This window comes from Staurois parvus, unplaced genomic scaffold (assembly GCF_062004578.1).
Source record: "Staurois parvus isolate SC_StPar_1 unplaced genomic scaffold, SC_StPar_1.0 ptg000586l, whole genome shotgun sequence".
Classification (NCBI taxonomy): Eukaryota; Metazoa; Chordata; class Amphibia; order Anura; family Ranidae; genus Staurois; species Staurois parvus.
In genome coordinates, this window is record NW_028318382.1 from 2,000,568 (window position 1) to 2,020,942 (window position 20,375).

At 42.2% G+C, this 20,375-nt stretch overlaps 1 protein-coding gene across 1 annotated transcript in view; it reads left to right on the forward strand.

Annotated features, from left to right (window-relative positions):
* Positions 1 to 16,793: 16,793 nt before the first annotated feature.
* Positions 16,794 to 20,375, forward strand: part of DDX56 (DEAD-box helicase 56) — a 28,607-nt gene continuing 25,025 nt past the window's right edge. The window contains exons 1-2 of the mRNA XM_089692446.1: positions 16,794 to 16,926; positions 18,953 to 19,114. Of these exons, the coding sequence (XP_089548572.1) occupies positions 16,876 to 16,926; positions 18,953 to 19,114 (213 nt within the window). The 5' untranslated portion in view covers positions 16,794 to 16,875. The remainder of the gene's footprint in view (positions 16,927 to 18,952; positions 19,115 to 20,375) is intronic.

Sequence of the window (20,375 nt, forward strand, 5' to 3'; positions counted from 1 at the left end):
GAAAAAATTACTTCCGAAGCTTCTGGGTGGCACATGTGATGACACTGGGCCTCTTGGCAGAGCTGGGAGCCTGAAATCCCTTGAGAAGGCATACTTGCAGTTTGTTGTGGGATGTCAAGCTCCCAGCTCTCAGGAGTGTTTAACATCAGGGCTGGGGGCTGGCAAACCACCTGTTTGTCATGTATAATCCTCCTTTAAACACATTATTTATTTGTAAACTGGGAAATATGAAAAATTGACCCTAGGTATATAGGAGACATTCACAATATCATCTGAGTCTTTTCATAAATGCTAAAGTTTTTTGAATGTATGCCATGTATGAAAACATTTGCAAGGAATTGAATCTGTTAGCTGCAGCAGTAAGCTTGGCGTATTTTCAATACATATGAATGGTAGCACACGTTAATAGAAGTCATCTTGCTCTGTGTAGTTGGCACTCTGTTCAATTGATGGTAGCCAACTCTTATTACAGTAGACATGGGGGCTGAATCCCCTTACAGTGTGTTTATATTTCTCAGAGGCAAATATATGAACAAACTGAGCCTTACAATCCATATTTTCATAGCAGATAGCGCATTTGAAAACAGATATGTTTGAATTGTTGAACAGTATTTCATATGCATAACATGAATAACAAAAATGCAGCGCTAATCAATAATGCATTAAAATATCAACATAAAAGTCCAAATAAATCCTCAAGTGAATGAGACCGGTTGCAGGAGAAGATTCTGGCATCATAAACCGAAGAAATAAGCCCTTACCAGACGTTCAGAACGTATCATATCTGTCAATATGCGCAGTACATAAGGAATGAGGCAGATATTTTTCACTAAGAGTCCTCAAGGTGATAAATACTCCTCCTCTTTAAAGATCTTCAAAAGCTGGAAAAACTCCCATCCAATATTCAAATAAGGGATATAAAACAAAAAGCAACTCATAGTGTAATATTTCAGTACAGTTTTGACAAATTTAATAAAGGATCCACATACATCAAGCATTAAAACAACCAGCATTGAATGTGAAATGTTTCAAACCTGATGTCATCTTCCTGATGACGAAACGCGTTGGATGGAGCTTTGGCGTGTGACGTCACCATGTTCTGGAGGGACGGCGGCCATATTTTTGGTTTGAAACATTTCACATTCAATGCTGGTAGTTTTAATGCTTGATGTACGTGGATCCTTTATTAAATTTGTCAAAACTTTACTGAAATACTACACCTATGAGTTTCTTTTGTTTTATATCCCTTATTTGAATATTGGATGGGAGTTTTTCCAGCTTTTGAAGATCTTTAAAGAGGAGGAGTATTCATCACCTTAAGGAGGATTCTTAGTGAAAAATACCTGCCTTATTGATTCCTTATGTACTGTGCATATTGACCGATATTATACGTTCTGAACGTCCCGGTAAGGGGCTTATTTATTCGGGTGTTTGATGGTTTATGACACCAGAATCTTTTCCTGCTACCTGTCTCATTCATTTGAGGATTTATTTTGACTTTTATGTTGATATTTTAATGCATTATTGATTAGCACTGCATTTTTTTTACTCATTTTTAAATTTGCCTTTTGTGTGCAAGCTGCTTTTCCTTGCTATTTTGCTCTCTTGAATTTAGAGTGTGGTTACATCCAAGCGCAGGTTTTTGTGTTTTTTATAGCATTTCATATGTGCCTGCCTCCCTGTGGTGATTTACTCTAACAGAGTGTTGTAGTGGAACTATACTTTTAGACCCTGCAGAATAAAATGTAGACCTACATTGAAATAATGTGTAAATATTAGCATGTTTGAATCTCTGCCCCATTCTTGCAAAGTTCCACCCACTCTTTCTGTGACATTGCTATGGTTTCAAAAGGTATTTCCACCACAACATACATGTGGGGGCAAATGTAGGAACTGTCATTCCTGCCTCCCATCAGTTGACTCATCTGCCTTGTGACCTTGTTACTTCATAGTTCATACTTCATAGATATCATAGTTGGATTTCCTGGCTCTGCCTTTCTCCAGAATCTCAGTCCCTGTTGCATTTTCTAGTGTAAAATAGCTTAAGCTGAAGCAATGGATTGAACTAACCCTTACTTCATTGCCTACAGGAATTGTCGCTTGTTTGCCAGGGAGATAATAAATGTGTATCTTGTGTACCAAAGTTTGATCATGTCAGAACATTATCACCTATTCTGCAGGGGGCATAATGGGAAATTGGGGGGGGGATAGACAGCAAAATGAATAAGGTTTTTCTGGGAATTGGGGTGGGGGGAAATAGACAGCAAAATGAATTAAGGTTTTGCCACTAATTTTTGTTGCCCACAACTTATCAGCACTGATGGTCCGTGTATTGGACAGATCGTCAAGCTAACACTAATCCTTCACCCTTTTGCCCTTTTTCTCCTGCCGTTTTGGCCTCCAAATATTTCTAATATATATTATTTTGTAAGTTTGGGATTAAAAAAATGTTTCATTTCTGTGACTATTTTGAATTGTAATAAAAGAATACTATTTCCATGTGTATTGATTATAATGTATATACTGGGTTCACAGTGTGAGAGCTGTTTTACCTGGGTTTTGGAGTGTGAATGCTAGTTGGTGCCTTGGATGGGTTCAGTGTGAGACATCTGGGCATTGAATATCCAAATTGTTAGGTAGACTTGGGTTCTGAGCAGTGTTGCCAACCCACGATGTGACAGAGCACCAATTTTTTTTCCTTCTCCTGACAAAAATCATGAATTTTACTGACACTTCAAAAAAGTACATAGAATGGCCATTATAAGTGCAAATATTAATACTTAAGCGATAAACATAAAGCTAATGCTAGCTGCCCAGATACACCCCATTCTTACAGCACCTAGCCTTCAATAGCCAGGCTGCCACTGAGCAATTGTTAAACAGGATGCAAGACTGGTCCCTGAGACAGAAGATCTGGCGGGACCAGAAGTGCTCAAGGGCCTTCATCTGCCAAGTTCATTGAGCCTGAATGCGTGGCATTGTTGGACTGAACCTTTACTGGAAGACCTCGCAACTGGTTCGTCCAGTGCAAACCAAACAGCTCCAGAATACTGGTGGGCAAAATGCATTTCGTGAGGAGACCAGGATTCTTGTACTGAGGCACATCCCAAAATGGCTTCCCAACACAACAGACTGGCATTGTTAGACACTATCCACCAGACTACTGGAAGGAAAGACTTCCTCTGGTCCAGGTTCTGATGAACCATCTACCATTTTAATGCCCTGGGAGCTAGGGACATATGGCAATTCAGACACTGAACTTTCCTGTTCATACGAACAGGATATTCCTTTGTAATGGCTTGGCGTGAAACGGAGCGTATGGAATAGCCTTGAACACCATCATTCCTAGAAATCTCATGGAAAAGATTCATCGGAGGGAACCTTCACCTATTTTAGAGACAGGCCTGTTTCTGGAGCTGTGGGCAGCCTTCTGGCCCTGTGTTTTCCCTCAGAAACCAGATGCCTGTGGGTGGGGAAAAGACTACCTGGATGACGAGGTACCAGCTGACGAAGAAACTGTTCCTCTATAAACTGGATGCCTGCCCTTTAAGTGGCAAAAAGGGAACTCTTTCCCCAGAGATCTCTGACGTGTATATGTTCAATGTATATGAGGGCGTACCATGCAAAAAGGAACTGTACTAGCAATTTTTATGGCCAAAAGGAATCGCACGACAATTCCAGGCATGTCAATGCTGCAGCCAAGTCATCCTTAGTGACGTGCTGAGGCGGACGTGCTAAGAGTAGGTAAAATGTCAGAGAAATGCAGGGTTTCAGATACAACTGATGCCTCTGGTTTATTGGGAGATAAGAACACAGTGGATTATGACTGGAGTATTCATGGCTTAACGGTGGTGCACTTGCGCCCCTCTAGGTTGTGCTTCCCCCACTCCTTCTGGAAGCCCTTCCATTTAAAAGTTTTGCAAGTAATATTGTAGCAATTTTGCTGCCAATACCCAATTTTGCAGCTTGCATGTATACAGGTATGCAATCACGCAGTTATGCAGCTATGTAGGTATTCAGTTATGCAAGCATACAGGTATGAAAGTATGCAGGTACGCAGTTTTTAGCAGTACCTCTCAGCCACCAAACAAGGAAATGCAGCACAAAGCAGTATTCCTTGCAGCAGTCATGCATAGTTATTCAATGGCAATGCATTAGAAAGGCAGTATAATAAGCAGTAATGCAGGGCCCCCCGAACCATCATTCTGTCCCTCTATGACCCCTGTATGTTTCTTGGCTGCATCTGCCTCCTTAAGCTTGGTCATGTAAAAAAAGGCTTCAATACATAACCAAAATGGCCACCTGCCCCACGTGTAGTCTCCCAATTTAGCGGACTTAGTCACTTAGGACGTTCAAAGACTCAGTCGCCCTTTTTCTGCTCTAGGGTCCACTGCCTTGGACCTGTATAGCACCTGCCAGAAGCGTCCTTTGTCAGAGCGGACTGCCCAGGGTTCTGTAATGCTGGATCCAGCACCAAAAGGCCGCATTAAAGGCAACCCTGAGTCTTCTATCTCTGCTACGGGGCTTGGGTAGCATCCATTTTAGCATCCAGCCATTTGAATGGATCAGATTATCCAGCCCTTTGATTGCTATTAGTTTTTGTATATGTCTTTTATATATTTTTTTTTTTTACTTTTTCTTCATGGTAGTCTGGATCTGGGCAGTAGATACCTGTTCTAAACCACCCATGAAGATGTGCTCTAACAGATCATTTCTGATAGTGATATACCGCAGGGTGCCATCATCCATCAATAGATCACTGTAGAAGTGAACTATTGTTGCAAGAATATGTTGTACAGAACAACAGTTCTGCCTGAGCTTCCATACATACAGGAAATGCCAAGTTGTCAGTTTTGATGTTGCATCCCTTTAGGTGTCAAGTCTCTACCACAGATCACTCTACTATGAGGGTGTTTTGCTTGGTGTTTAGTTAAGATTACTTTGCAGTATAAGTCAAGGAAACTTACAGTTCTGTAGTGTATTATTGTGCTTTTACTAAATGAAAATGCTCTACATAGAAACAATTACAATTATAGGAAAAACAGTACAACACTGGCAGATATACAGTGCCTTGAAAAAGTATTCATACCTCCTTGAAATTTTCCACATTTTGTCATGTTACAACCAAAAACGTAAATGTATTTTATTGGGATTTTATGTGATAGACCAACACAAAGTGGCACATAATTGTGAAGTGGAAGGAAAATGATAAATGGTTTAAAAATGTTTTACAAAAAAAAATCTGAAAAGAGTGGCGTGCATTTGTATTCAGTCTCCTTTACTCTGATATCCCTAACTAAAATCTAGTGAAACCAATTGCCTTCAGAAGTCACCTAATTCTTAAATAGAGTCCACCTGTGTGCAGTTTAATCTCAGTATAAATATAGCGGTTTGTTAGAGAACATTAGTGAACAAACCGCATCATGAAGGCCAAGAAATACACCAGACAGGTCAGGGATACATTTTTGGAGAAGTTTAAAGCAGGGTTAAGTTATAAAAAAAAATATCCCAAGCTTTGAACATCTCACGGAGCACTGTTCAATCCATCATCCAAAAATGGATAGAGTATGGCACAACTGCAAACCTATCAAGACATGGCCATCTACCTAAACTGACAGGCCAGGCAAAAAAAGCAAACAATCAGAAGCAGCCAAGAGGCCCATGGTAACTCTGGAGGAGCTTCAGAGATCCACAGCTCAGGTGGGAGAATCTGTCCACAGGACAACTATTAGTCGTGCACTCCACAAATCTGGCCTTTTATGGAAGAGTGGCAAGAAGAAAGCCATGAGTCGTCCCGTTTGCAGTTTGCGAGAAGCCATCTGGGGGACACAGCAAATGTGGAAGAAGGTGCTCTGGTCAGATGAGACCAAAATTGAACTTTTTGGGCAAAACTCTGTGGCGGAAAATTAAAACTGCACATCACCCTGAACACCCCATTCCCACCGTGATACGTGGTGGCAGCATCATTTTGTGGGGAAGCGTCTCTTCAGCAGGGACAGGGAAGCTGGTCAGAGTTGATGGGAAAATGGATGGAGCCAAATACAGGGCAATCTTATAAGAAACCCTCTTAGAGTGTGCAAAAGGCTTGAGACTGGGTCGGAGGTTCACCTTCCAGCAGGACAATGACCCTAAACATACAGCCAGAGCTACAATGGAATGGATCAAAGCATATTCATGTTAGAATGGCCCAGTCAAAGTCCAGACCTAAATCGAATTAAGAATCTGTGGCAAGACTTGAAAATTGCTGTTCATAGACGCTTTGCATCCAATCTGACAGAGCTTGAACTATTTTACAAAGAATGGGCAAGAAGTTCACTCTCTAGATGTGCAAAGCTGGTAGAGACATACAGTTGCAAGAAAAAGTATGTGAACCCCTTGGGATTACATGGAGTTTTGCATGAATTGGGCATAAAATGTGCTCTGAACGTCATCTAAGTCACAACAATAGAAGAACACAGTCTGCTGAACATAATACTACACAAACATTAGATGTTGCCATGGTTTAATTGCACATAACATGAAACATTCACAGTGCAGGGAGGAAAAAGTATGTGAACCTTTGGACTTAATAACTGGTTGACCCTCCTTTGGCAGCAATAACCTCAACCAAACGTTTCCTGTAGTTGCAGATCAGACCTGCACATTGATCTGGAGTCATTTTGGACCACTCCTCTTCACAAAACTGTTTCAGTGTAGCAATATTCTTGGGATGTCTGGTGTGAATCGCTCTCTTAAGGTCATGCCACAGCATTTCAATCGGGTTGAGGTCAGGACTCTGACTGGGCCACTCCAGAAGGCGTATTCTGTGCTGTTACAGCCATTGTTTTGTTGAATTACTTGTATGCTTTGGGTCATTGTCCTGTTGCATCACCCATCCTCTGCGGAGCTTCAGTTGGCGGACAGATGGTGGTACGTTTTCCTGCAAAATGTCTTGATAAACTCTGGAATTCATTTCCCCATCAATGACAACAATCCATTCAGGCCCTGAGGCAGCAAAGCAGCCCCAAACCATGATGCTCCCTCCGCCATGTTTCACAGTGGGGATGAGGTTTTGATGTTGGTGTGCTGTGCCTTTTTTCTCCACACATAGTGTTGTGTGTTCTTCCCAAACAACTCAGTCTTGGTTTCATCTGTCCACAGTATATTTTGCCAGTAGTGCTGTGGAACATCCAGGTGCTCTTTTGCAAACTTCAAACGTGCTGCAATATTCTTTGTGGACAGCAATGGCTTCCTCCGTGGTGTCCTCCCATGTACTCCATTCTTGTTTAATGTTTTCCTTATTGTAGATGTGTCAACAAAAATGTTAGCATGTGCCAGAGATTTCTGTAGGTCTTTAGCTGACACTCTGGGATTCTTCTTTACCTCATGCAGCATTCTGCGCTGTGCTCTTGCAGTCATTTTTACAGGACGACCACGCCTAGGGAGAGTAGCAACAGTGCTAAACTTTCTCCATTTGTAGACAGTCTGTCTTACCGTGGACACATGAACATCACGGCTTTTGGAAATACTTTTGTAACCCTTTCCAGCTTCATGCAAGTCAACAATTCTTGATCGTAGGTCTTCTGAGAGCTCTTTTCTGCGAGGCATGGTTCACATCAGACAGTGCTTCTTGAAACCAGTAAACCCAAAACAGGTGTGTGTTTTTTAAGGGCAGGACAGCTGTCAGCAACACATCCAATATCATCACACTGATTGGAGTCAAGGTTGGCTCACTCCTGGCTCCAATTAGCTCTGGGAAAAGTCATTAAGCTAGGGCCTCACATACTTTTTCCTCCCTGCACTGTGAATGTTTACATGTTATGTGCAAATAAACCATGGCAACATCTAATGTTTGTGTAGTATTATGTTCAGCAGACTGTGTTCTTCTATTGTTGTGACTTAGATGACGTTCAGAGCACATTTTATGCCCAATTCATGCAAAACTCCACGTAATCCCAAGGGGTTCACATACTTTTTCTTGCAACTGTAGCCAAAAAGACTTGCAGTTGTAATTGCAGTGAAAAGTGGTTCTACAAAGTATTGACTCACACTTTTCAGATATTTATTTGTAAAAATTTCTGAACTCCATTTTCATTTTCCTTTCACTTCACAATTATGTGCCACTTTGTGTTGGTCTATCACATAAAATCTAAATAAAATACATTTATGTTTTTGGTTGTAACATAACAAAATGTGGAAAATTCCAAGGGGTATGAATACTTTTTCAAGGCACTGCATATACAATAAGCAAATTTCTAAGAAAAGCTACTCCATTAGAGTGGGTTCACGATCTCTAGACAACAATGACCTAGGCTTACTTTACAGGATTTGCTGGAGATCGATCCTCCTTTTCAGTCTCTGGTGTTGGCTTTTTATTTAGAAAGAATAGATAGCCAATCCCTCATGGACGTATCCTTTTTTCAGCTATTACACTGATGTAAACATTCTCCAATTCAACATCTAGAGGGCACTGTTGTATTATACATGCTATAGGTCAGGGATCTCCATACATTCTAAATAAAGGGCCAGCTTACTGTCCTTTAGATTTTAGCGGAGCTGGACTGTGGCTATCGGGAGTGGAAATTGTCCCAGTGTCAGTGGGAGTAAACAATAAAATCTATCATTGGTGTCAGTGGGAAAAATAGTGCCCCGTCAGTGGGAAGAATAGTGCCTTATTGTTAGTGTCAGTGGGAGGAATAGGGCCCCAACATTGGTGTCAGTGGGAGGAATAATGCCACATAGTTGGCATTAATGGGAGAAATGGTGCATGATGATGCCAGTAGCAGGAATCATGTTCCATTATCGAAGTCTGGAAGTAATTGGATCTAGTATCAGTGAGAGGAAAAGTGCCCCATGGGGTGGATAAAGGAAAACAAAGGGCCAAACCCAGCCCCCGGGCCGCAGTTTGGAGACCACTGCCATAAGTCTGATATGTCAGAAGATCAAGCTATTCTGACCTTGTTACCTGAATGCATTGTATAGTCAGAATGACTACAAAAACAATGGAAGTATTTAACTACCAACTGACTTTAGGCCAAAATACAATAGTATCTAAGCTACCATTATTTTTAGAAAATAGCTTCTTTAAACAGTTTTCAATAGTATTTGTTTAAGAAAGTGTCCACTCAAACACTCAAAATAATGTAATTTCTGTTTATAATACAAATGAAATAAAAGATCTGTTCATGTAGGTCTGAGAGAAGAAAATCATAAAACCGATATTTATATCAAACACAACACATTCTACCCTTGATTTTCTCAGACTCCACACAAAATCACTTTATTACTATCAAACTCATACTATACATTCATTCACCTTGAATTCAACCCCCTCACATAGTTCTGCCACTGAGAAGGTGTTTCAGGCTTTAGCAAAAAGATCATTAGAAAGTGTGTTAGTCCAGGCTTGTAACACATCAAAAGCATGCTCTCCATGGCTCTTGCAGTCTTCCATCATTTTGTCCATCATGAAGCCACTTTCTCTGGTCTTCCTATGGATTAAGGTGTCTGTTTATGACACAGAGAATAGCTGCAATTCAACAGATCTCAGCTATTCTCTGGTCATTCACAGTTTATGACACTCAGGAGATCATGTCAGCCCTTCGCTGGAGATCTGTGTTCTCCCTCCAGATTCTCCAGCCCAGAGCTGGAGAATCAGAGGGACCGAAAACTAAGCAGAGATAGTTTACCTCTGTTTAGTAAACTGATCTTTTACTATAATCTCGAGAGATTATAGTAAAATGAGCCGTTTTTCAGAGTTTGTAGACCGTTCTCCAGCATTTGGAGACCGTTCTCCCTTCGTTCGGAGAACTGCTTCATAAACTGCATTCACAGGAGAACTATGTTCTCCGAGAATGCCGGAGAACTGAGCAGCGATCTATTACCACTGGTTCACAAACGGACACCTAAATTGGAGACAGCAAAGCAGAATTATCTGTTCCTTCTAATAATACATTTACATTAGACCCGGCCTTTCAGCTACAATCTCTCTCTCCTCTATCGTCTTGCTTGGATCGTTGACCAACACACCTGTATCCACTTGTGATCCTCCCAAAGAACATTGATAGGGAGGAGAGGAAATATACTGATACTTCCCAGAGGACCATTGTTGAGTATTTTGGAAAGTTTGATGTTATAGAGTCTCATTTTCCACTTTTGCTGAGAAGTGTCGTTTAGTCAGAATCCCACAACTCCAATGAACATTTGTACCTCCTTTTTGGTAGTAGGGGGTGACAGTGCCGGGAGAGTTTGCACAACTGTCTCTGGAATTTTCCGCTGTGGTCCAATCCACATCATTCCCAGGAATTTAACCTCTGTGGTAGGTCCTTGGACTTTGTCTCTGTTGATAGCCCACCATCTGATCTGTTCATGTGCTGTATCAGTAGGAACAGTGCTTCACTTACATCTTCTTTTGTCCCAGAGATCATGGTGTCATCGATGTAGAGAAATAACAGCAACTTTTAGATTTAGGGTACTTTAATCACGGGCAATCAGTCTATGACAACTTGTTGGGGAATGAAGGTAGCCTTGTGGAAGGACAGTGAAAGTGTACTGGTGGCCATCTCCCACAAAGGCAAACTAGTCCTGACACTCTGGCGCTGATTTACTAAAGCTGGAGAGTGCAGAATCAGACTCACGTCTGCATAGTAACCAATCATCTTTTAACCTCAGCTTGTTCAATTAAGCTTTGGTAATAAAACCTGGAAGTTGATTGGTTTCTATGCAGAAGTGACCCTGATCTTGCACTCTCCAGCTTTAGTAAATAAACCCCTCTGGGTCTATCAAAATTGATAAAAAGGCATTAGATAAGTCTACAACAGCACATTTACTAAAACTGGGGAATGCAGAATCTGGTGCAGCTGTGCATGGTAGTTAGTCAGCTTTTAAGTTCAGCTTGTTCAATTAACCTCCCTAGCGGTCTGATTATGTCACTATTTCTGTGCTCAAAGCGGAACATTTTTTTGCATGGAAATATGTTGTTTTTTTATTGTAGGCCTGTAATTTTTAGGAATAACTCACTGAAATCTGTCCGAACAAGAGTCTAGTAAACATCCCGGGTATGATAAAATTTTAAACATGAAATCATAAATTATAATATAATAATCATAAAAAATAATAATATAATAATACATTTAATTCAATAATATAATCAAACCAAAAACACTAAAATTTGAATTAGAGCTCCAAGTTTGCACATCACTGAACTTAGTCGCAAAATCGTTTTCAGTGTCTGATGACGAATTTCCCCACGAATCATTATCACTCAATTCTGCAAGTGGTTCTAATTCACTATCGCTGTTCTCTAGCTGGTCTAAAACAGCTTTTGACCTAAAGGGATGCTTTTTGGATGCCATGGACATTTCTCAGTTTCAAGGCAGAAAGAACAGTAAAAATGTAGGCAGGGCATAGGACAAAGCACTAGGGACAAAATGTATGTGAAATGGTTTGATACAGTAATGTTTTACTATGTGATTTTAGTGTATTTAGTGAATGTCACTTTTTAACATTTTTTAAAATTTCCCGCCGGTTCCGTCCCCCTTATGTTCCGACGCTCGCAGGGAACGGAACCCGGAAGACAGATGCCGGCATCTGCCGGAGGAGATGGCCAGGGACGTTGCAGGGGGGATATCTTGGGAGCGCAGGACAAGGTAAGTGCTCGAGGGATCCCAGAGCAACGCTGCAGGGTAATCCTGAGTGTAGCTCGGGGTTACCGCTTTTGGTACTGAAAGTTAACCCTGAGCTACACTCGGGAATTCCACCAGGGAGGTTAAAGCAGTAGTAAACTGCAAAGAAATAAATCTAAAAAAAACTTCTCCCTGTAAGTTAAGGACATAGCATGCTAGTATGCATCACATACTAGCACAGTATGAAAGACTTGCATGAAAACAAAGCCCTGATCTTCACCCAGTCTTCCTACTGGGTTCATGGGCAGTGGGCGTTTGACTGGCCGAGCGATGGTGACATCAGTCCCACACATGCACGTGTGAGTTTCGACCACGGCACATCTCTCTCAATGAACGCCCACTGTCCATTCAGAGTGCAGTCCATGTGCACCGGTGACATCACCAGCACTGCTACAGTAAATATCTCAACAATGGTGCATGTTTAGGAAATATTTACAGTACTTACAGATAAACCTTATTAAGGCTTACCTGTAGGTAAAGCATAAAAAATAGGGTTTACTTCCACTTTAAGCTTTGACAACTAAACCTGGAAGTTGATTGGTTTCTATGCGGACCTGCGCTAGATTTTTCACTCTCCAGTTTTAGTAAATCTCCCCCTGAGTGAAAGCGCAGGGGAGTGCCTTGTTATTCTAAGCCACAGGGCTGTGAGTTTCTATTGATGCATACAGTGTAGAGACAACTCTAGTCCCTGCATGCAAAGGTGGCTCATACAATGCAGCAAGAGGATGGAGCCACCCTGAAATAGGAAACTTGGGGCAGTGATCATAGCACCAGTTTAAATAGGAACATAGACATAGGATTAAAATCAAGAGAATAAATCATATCCTGAAAGTTAAAAACGAAAAACAACTGAGGGTTCACTATCACTTTAATGTGACATGCAAAATTTTGCTGTAGTTATCGAAAACAATTCTGCCACGCCCAATCCTGTCTTGGGAGAAATGGGAGAGAGTTATATGTCAAGTACCAGGTATTTTCTAGTGCTCAGACAGATAAAAGGAGAGGAAGGTCCAGGGGCGGACTGACCATTTGGAAACTTGGGCACTGCCCGAGGGCCCGGGGTCAGTAGGGGGCCCCATGAGATGCCCCTGGTACCTTTTTCATAGACTTTTTTGAGTTATGGGCAAGGATACAGGGGCCCTATGATCCCCTATTACCCGGGGGCCCCATGAGTTGTCAGTCCGCCCCTGGGAAGGTCCTGCTGTGTCCTGTAGTAAAGTGGGGATTGGAGTATGAAACCACAGCTCCTGGCATGCAATGGGTGCATATGCTATCCCCGGAAGTGTCAAATGCTGGAGAGTCTACCAGAAGCTGCATTGCTGGAATAGAGCAAAGGTGAGAGCAGGGGCGGACCGATAACTCATATGGCCCCCGGGCAATAGGGGATCATGGGGTCCCTGTGTCCTCGCCCACACTCAAACCACACCCAAAAAAGCCTATGAAAGGTACCAGGAGCATCTCATGGGGCCCCCTACTGACTCTGAGCCCTCAAGCAGTGCCTGAGTGCCAGAATGGTCAGTCTGCCCCTGGGTGGGAGGCACAGACCATCCAAGAAGTGAGTATATATATTGAATGGAATCTTCTTGTAGACTTTTTTTAGGCAATTGACAGGATCACATTAATAATGAACCCTAACCCCACAGCAGCATATTACCTGATCTAAAATAACAGGATTCTGGATGATCACTGAGTAACTGCAGCTTGCAGTTTACCAAACAAGTGCAAAGTTTGAATTAATAATGCAAAGCAGGTTCAGAATGATAAGTGCTCATGCACACTGGACATTTTTACAGCTGCTGTTTTTGGCTTTTGATGTTTTTTTCTACAGCAAGTAGCCCCCCAGCATGTTATCCTATGTATCCATGCACACATAGACTGTATTCAGCATTTTTAGACTAAAAAAAAAACCCAGGACTAGTGGGTTTCTAGAGGAGTTTTTTAGCTGTAAAAATGTTCTAATGCTGAAAAACGTGGCAAAACGCGGTTAAATGCCACAAACTGACGTTTTTGAACTTTTTTTGTCCAAAAAAATATTTTTTTGGTAAAAATAACGCAAACGCCGGGAAACGCCGCTAAATGCAGCAAACCGCCACTAAACACTAATGCAAAAATGCTAAAAAAAAGCTGAAAAACTCACATTTTTAACGTGACTAAACAGCTAACGTTACCAGCGTTATCAAAGTGCCCCGTGTGCATGGAGCCCAATACAAATGAAACATGAAGGCTGCACAAACATGGGTTCTTCACAGCAACATCTCTGTAACTCAGTCAGGGTAATACTGGCCATAAACGTTTTTTGTTTAGTTCAGCCAGTGGGCTGAAGGAAAAAAAATTACCAGATTCCTTCAGGCACACAACATATGTCGATAGAGGAATACCCCCCCCCCATCCATCCTGCTGGGACATTCTATTCTGAGATGTACACTGCTCAAAAAAATGAAAGGAACACTTTTTAATCAGAGTATTGCATCAAGTCAGTTGCAAACTCCTGGGATATTAATCTGGTCAGTTAAGTAGCAGAGGGGGTTGTTAATCAGTTTCAGCTGCTTTGGTGTTAATGAAATTAACAACAGGTGTACTAGATGGGCAACAATGAGATGACCCCCAAAACAGAAATGGTTTTACAGGTGGAGGCCACTGACATTTTTCCCTACACCTGTTCTACTCCTACTGGCCACAGTCTAAAGTCTGAAGGACAGTAATCTGGCTCTTTGTTCAGAAAGTTTGGAGACCCCTGCCTTACTGTATTAATTGCAATATGATGTATGGAGGAGCTCAGCTATGAGGAAAGATTAGAGGAACTGAATGTATTCTCTCTTGAGAAGAGGAGATTAAGGGGGGATATGAGCAACATGTATAAATACATCAGTGGTTCATATAGTGAACTCGGTGTAGAGTTATTCACCCTGAGGTCATCACAGAGGACAAGGGGGCACTCTTTACGTCTGGAGGGAAAGAAATTTAATCTCCAAACATGGAAAGGTTTCTTCACAGTGATCACTGTGAAAATGTGGTATAGACTCCTTCAAGAGTTGCTTCTGGCCAGCTCAGTGGATTGCTTTAAAAAAGGCCTGGATTCTTTCCTAGATACACAGAATATAACTGGATACTAACATTTATAGGTAAAGTTGATCCAGGGAATATCCGATTGCCTCTCGGGTGATCAGGAGGGAATTTATTCCCCTGCAGGAGCAAATTGGAACATACTTTGCTGGGTTTTTTTGCCTTCCTCTGGATCAACTGTGGGTATAGGATTATAATTTTTTTTTTTTTGTAATGGTTGAAGTGGATGGACTTTTGTCTTTTTCAGCCAGACTAACTATGTAACTATGATTCCATTTTATATGTAGCACATTTTTTTAATATACTAATGAAAAATGTTAATACAAAAAGAATCGGCTGATTATTAGAATGCTCACTAGAACAAAATTAAAGGATCTGAATCAGTTTGGATTGTTCGTTACATCATTACTTTATTTTGGATGCTTCACACATTAACCACTTCTCGTCCAGCCCAGGTATATAAACGGGTGGATGGGAGCAGTGCAGGGGCGGGTTGCCGTTCATAAATGGTGTCTGCCATTTTAGCCTGGGAGCGCACGGCACCGCGATCCGGAGGACACAGCGGAACACAGATTGCTGTACAGGACCTCTGTATGAGGTCCCAATCATGTGATCACTGATTGGCCAATCAGTGATCACATGAATAGTAATAAGCAAGATTTCACTTCTGACATCACTGCTTACTACGTGTGAAATGAATGATCACAGAGATCACATGGTACAAGGCTATTCACAACAGCCTTGTACCATGTGACAAGCTGTGACCAATCATGCAGCCAGAGAGAAAGAGAAATGATTGTTTTTACAGCCCCTAGGGGTGTAAAAGCAATCAGTGTACAAAAAAAAAAAATCATCACTCCCCACAAGTAGTACAGTGTCACTATGGTGACACTGTACTGCTAGGGTGACAGTATGTTTAAAAAAAAAAAACATAATAATATAAAAAAATTGAAAAAATGTTTTAGAAAAATTATAATTTTTGGTTATAAACTAATTTGGGTAATTTTTTTCACTAAAAAGAAAGCTGAATACATTTTGGCCAAGATTTATGAAGAAAGATTATTTATTTGCAAAATTGTATAAGAAAAGCACCTTTTTTCAAAATGTTTGGCCTTTTTTTTATTTATATAGCAATAAAAATCCCAGTGGTGAATAAATAACACCAAATTAACATTTTATCTGTCTCAAAAAAATGATAATAAATTCATATGGGTACAGAGTTGCAAGACCGTGCAATTGTCATTCAAAGCGTGAGAACGCTGAAAGCTGAAAATTGGCCTGGGCAGGAAGGGGGTAAAAGTGTCCTGACTGGAAGTGGTTAACAAAAGGCCAAAACTGTTGCATCATGTCACATGAATGAATACGAATGCCATTTTTTTTTGTTATAATTTATTTTGGATTCGTTTAAACTCGTTACTATTGTGATTCGGAGATTTGGATACATCTGAATCTCCGCATAATAAAAATTGTATCCATATTTTTGCTTCATAACTAAACGAATCGCATATATCTACTACTGCGATCTTCTCTTCCTGAACCTCCTGACTGAGCAGTATGGTGCAATATGGAACTAGAGGGAGCAGGGGTGGACTGACCATTTGGAAACTCGGGCACTGCCTGAGGGCCCGGGGTCAGTAGGGGGCCCCATAAGATGCCCCTGGTACCTTTTTCATAGGCTTTTTTGAGTTTGGGCAAGGACACAGGGGCCCCATAATCCCCTATTGCCCGGGGGCCCCATGAGTTGTCAGTCCGCCCCTGAGAGGGAGCTGACTAGACATTTGCAGAGTCAATCTGACAACTAAGCAGGCACAGCCGAGGGCTTTGTGTGTTCATATAACAGTCTCATTAGCCATTTTACACCATTTGGCCACTTTTATTACATAGCATTTTACTTTTAGTATTTTTCACTTCGGGCTTCAAAAATTACAGAAATAGTCGTGTGGCAGAACTGCTCCTTCACACTCACAAACATGCATGCACACACGTCTGCCACAAGATGGCGGTGCGGTCTCATGTCATTGGAATAAACGAGCAGATTATCCTTCCTGTAACAGGCGCTGTTGTAGTGTCCTCTCTATGGTATGTGCCGACACGCTAGCCAATACAGGCATCTCTGTGGTATCGGTCCTCCCTGGTGCCACACGTGGGTATGGCTACTCTGCGCTTCCATGAGTTGGGGCTGGATGACCGGCTATTGAAGGTGAGAGCTTGGTGTCTGTGCTGTGGAGGGTAGTGGGGTTAGGTGCTACTAAAGGAACCGTGTGTTCTGTGACCAGCTGCTGCGTGTACACAGTGTCTGTCCAGGACTTGTAGAGGTAGAGGTCCCAGCATGGCTTATATTCTGGATGGGTACACCTTCCCTTCATACAGGGCTTGGTCAGCAGAGCTTACTATCATCAGACCCTCCACCATGACCTATTCCATAAAGTACAGACTAGGGATGCACTGATAACAAGTATTTTCATGAGTACTTGCGAAAATACTACCGATACCTTAAAGCGATTCTAAAGGTTAATTTTGTTTTGTAAATAACAAACATGCTATACTTACCTGCTGTGTGTAGTGGTTTTGCACAGAGCAGCCCAGATCCTCCTCTTCTCAGGTCCTCCGCAGGCTCTCCGGGCACCTCCCTCCTGTCGGGTGCCCCCACAGCAAGCAGCTTGCTGAGGGGGCACCCACTGCTCACACATGGAGCCATGGCTTGGCCCCACCCCCTAGCTGTCCTCATTGGCTGACTGGCTGTAATTGACAGCAGCGGGAGTCAATGGGGACAGCTGAGGCTGTCGTTCACATCGTTGCATTGCAGTGAGGCTCAGGTAAGTATGGGGGGGGGGGGGGGAAATGTTGTACACTGAAGGTTTTTACTTTCATGCATAGAATGCATGATGGTAAAAAACCTTGAGCCTTTACAACCACTTTAACCAATACTTTGTGGAGCGATTTGTATTAATGGACACAAAGATTAGCATGCAATTTGAACAGGAATGCGATTCCTGTCCAAATTGCATGTGGTTTCCCCACTGCACCTGCGTGAATCCAGGCTTGTCATAGCCCGAGTCCACACAGGAGCGGTGCAGGAAACCTCCCTGTAGGCATCCCAAGCTTAGTGGCAGGAGAGGAGAGAAAGCAGTGGGGATTTGAAATCCCCGCCGCTTTCTTTCCTTTCCTTGCATTGATAACAGTTCGGGCTAGGTAGCATCTGATTGGTGTATTGATACTAAAGTATCGGCGAGTACTTGACCGACAGTGTCTGTACAGTGCAGGAGTGAACAGCGAATGCTTGTATGTGTTAAACATAACCTGTGCCCTCTCATATCACATGTCCCTATCTAACATCAGGATTTTCCCTTCTAACATCAGGACTTGTCAACAGAGTCTCTCTACATCAGGTTTCTTGTCATATTCCCCTTTGCATCAACTCTCTGCACCAGTGTCCCCTTACATCAACTGTCCCCTTCGTTCAGCTGCCCTCGTAAGCGTGTCCCCTTCGTTCAGCTGCCCTCGTAAGCGTGCCCCCTTCGTTCAGCTGCCCTCGTAAGCGTACCCTCATTGGCATTCCCCCTTACATCAACTGCCGCCACCACGGCTTCCCGTCGCATAAACAGCCGCCACCAGACTGGCTTATCATTCTCAGAGATGGGGGGGGGGGGTGTCACAGGCCTATCCAGCACCCCCCCATCCCCAGATCCAGACCTGTCACACCTGGGGGGTTTTTGTGTGTTTTCTAAAGCTGCGACAATGCTCGTCAATGCCAAAGGAGTGCTTACTCTTCTAGGCTTCATGGGAGACCTTAAAAATTTTGTGTAACAACTTTTGTCACCTAACAACCTGTTTCCTTCTCCTAGTAACCTGCGTACCGTTGGTATATACAAAAACACTTTAAAAATGCCTAAAAAAGCTGATGGTTGTGCACCTAACCTTTCAAGGTTTTTCGATTAATTAAAATTCTGCAGAACATCACTGATAAATAATGAATAAAAATAAAGTGGGTATATGAAAGATGTTTTGGGATGTTCCAATACAGTACATTTGATTAATGTGAGGTTTAGATCTTTACAGAGTATGAAACTGTTGAGTAGAGCATGTATGTCTATCAGCGTGTTTCTACAGAAACCTTAAGAGTCATTGGTCCATAGAGTATATACTAACCTTTACAAATTTAATAGATTGACCTAAAATTCTGGGTTTTTTTTGTTTTTTTTTCTTTCATTTCCATGCCGCTGTAGGCCATAGCAGATTTAGGATGGGCCAAGCCAACATTAATTCAGGAGAAAGCCATTCCGCTGGCCATGGAAGGAAAGGACATTCTGGCACGGGCAAGGACAGGGTCAGGGAAGACCGCAGCATACTCCATTCCCATAATACAGAACCTTCTACAGTCCAAGTTGGTATGTGTATTTGTTTTGTGTTTGTGTTATAGCATGTGTTCTGTAGCCTCTCTCTATTTCAGGGGTCCTCAAACTTTTTAAATGGGGCCTGTTCACTGACCTTCACACTGTTGGGGGGGCCGGACTATAGTATGAATAAATTCCTATGCAAACCGCACATATCTTATTTGTAGTGCAAAAAAAACAGGAAAAAACAGTACAATATTTAAAATACACTGTAACGCAGTTGATACCGTAATGCACTGGACACCGCAATGCCCTGGACACTGATGCACTGTAGCGCCCTGGACTCCATAACGCACTGTACCTGGTGTGCTCTCCAACTCCTCTCTTGTTGCTCCCCTGGCTGCAGCTGGTGAAATCAAGGACTTCCAGGCTGGCTGCAGATACAATTTAGACAAGGGTGCAGATGTGTGCTGTGGAAGGGGGTGTGCAAAGGTAATTTGAGATTAGTGCAGAGGAGATTTGTTTATGTCAGGTGTGGAGGTGGATTGGGATGCAGAACTGAGTTGTGGACAATGGAGTGCAGAGGTTAACAATGTCCCTTTTAAGACCTGCCTGCAGTTAGTGCAGCGAAATCGGGAGGGGGGGACAGTGCCAGCTGGCAAATAGCTAGGCTGCTTGCAGGGTCCTCTGCTGCGAGGACCCAACAAGCCGCCTGGCTATTTGCCGGCCGCCGCTGGTTTTGTGTGGTTTTTTTTTTTTTTGTTTTCCCCGCTGGCCTGCCATATGTGGCCTGCGGGCTGTAGTTTGAGGATCCCTGCTCTATTTGATGGCAGTGTTGTCTTACTTTGTACTTTAAGAAGGTTATGGCTACACAGGTATGTAAAATTTGTACTGACCATTTCAGAAATGTGACTGTAATATTACTGTAGCTTTGCAGCACTAGGTCCTGGTTTCTATCATTACTAGGCCATTGTTTGCATGTCTGCTCCATATTTTCATTGGTTTACTATAACTACCACTGATGGTGGTGAATTGTTTTTTTTTCATGTCTTTCTGTTACTGTTGAAAAATTAAATCTGCGGTCTAATAATTTATACTGTCTAGGCCCCGAAATTCTGCACTAAAGCCTAAATCCTTGTTTACTGCGACTTTAAACAGAACTATTTCATTCACTAACTGATGCACCTGCTGGGCATGTTGTATAAACTGTATGTATCACCAGCTACATACAGTATACAAGGCTGTGTTCTGGCAGTGGAACACAGTGCTGCTCAGCCATTCACAGAAAACATTGTATTCTATCAATGAATACAAA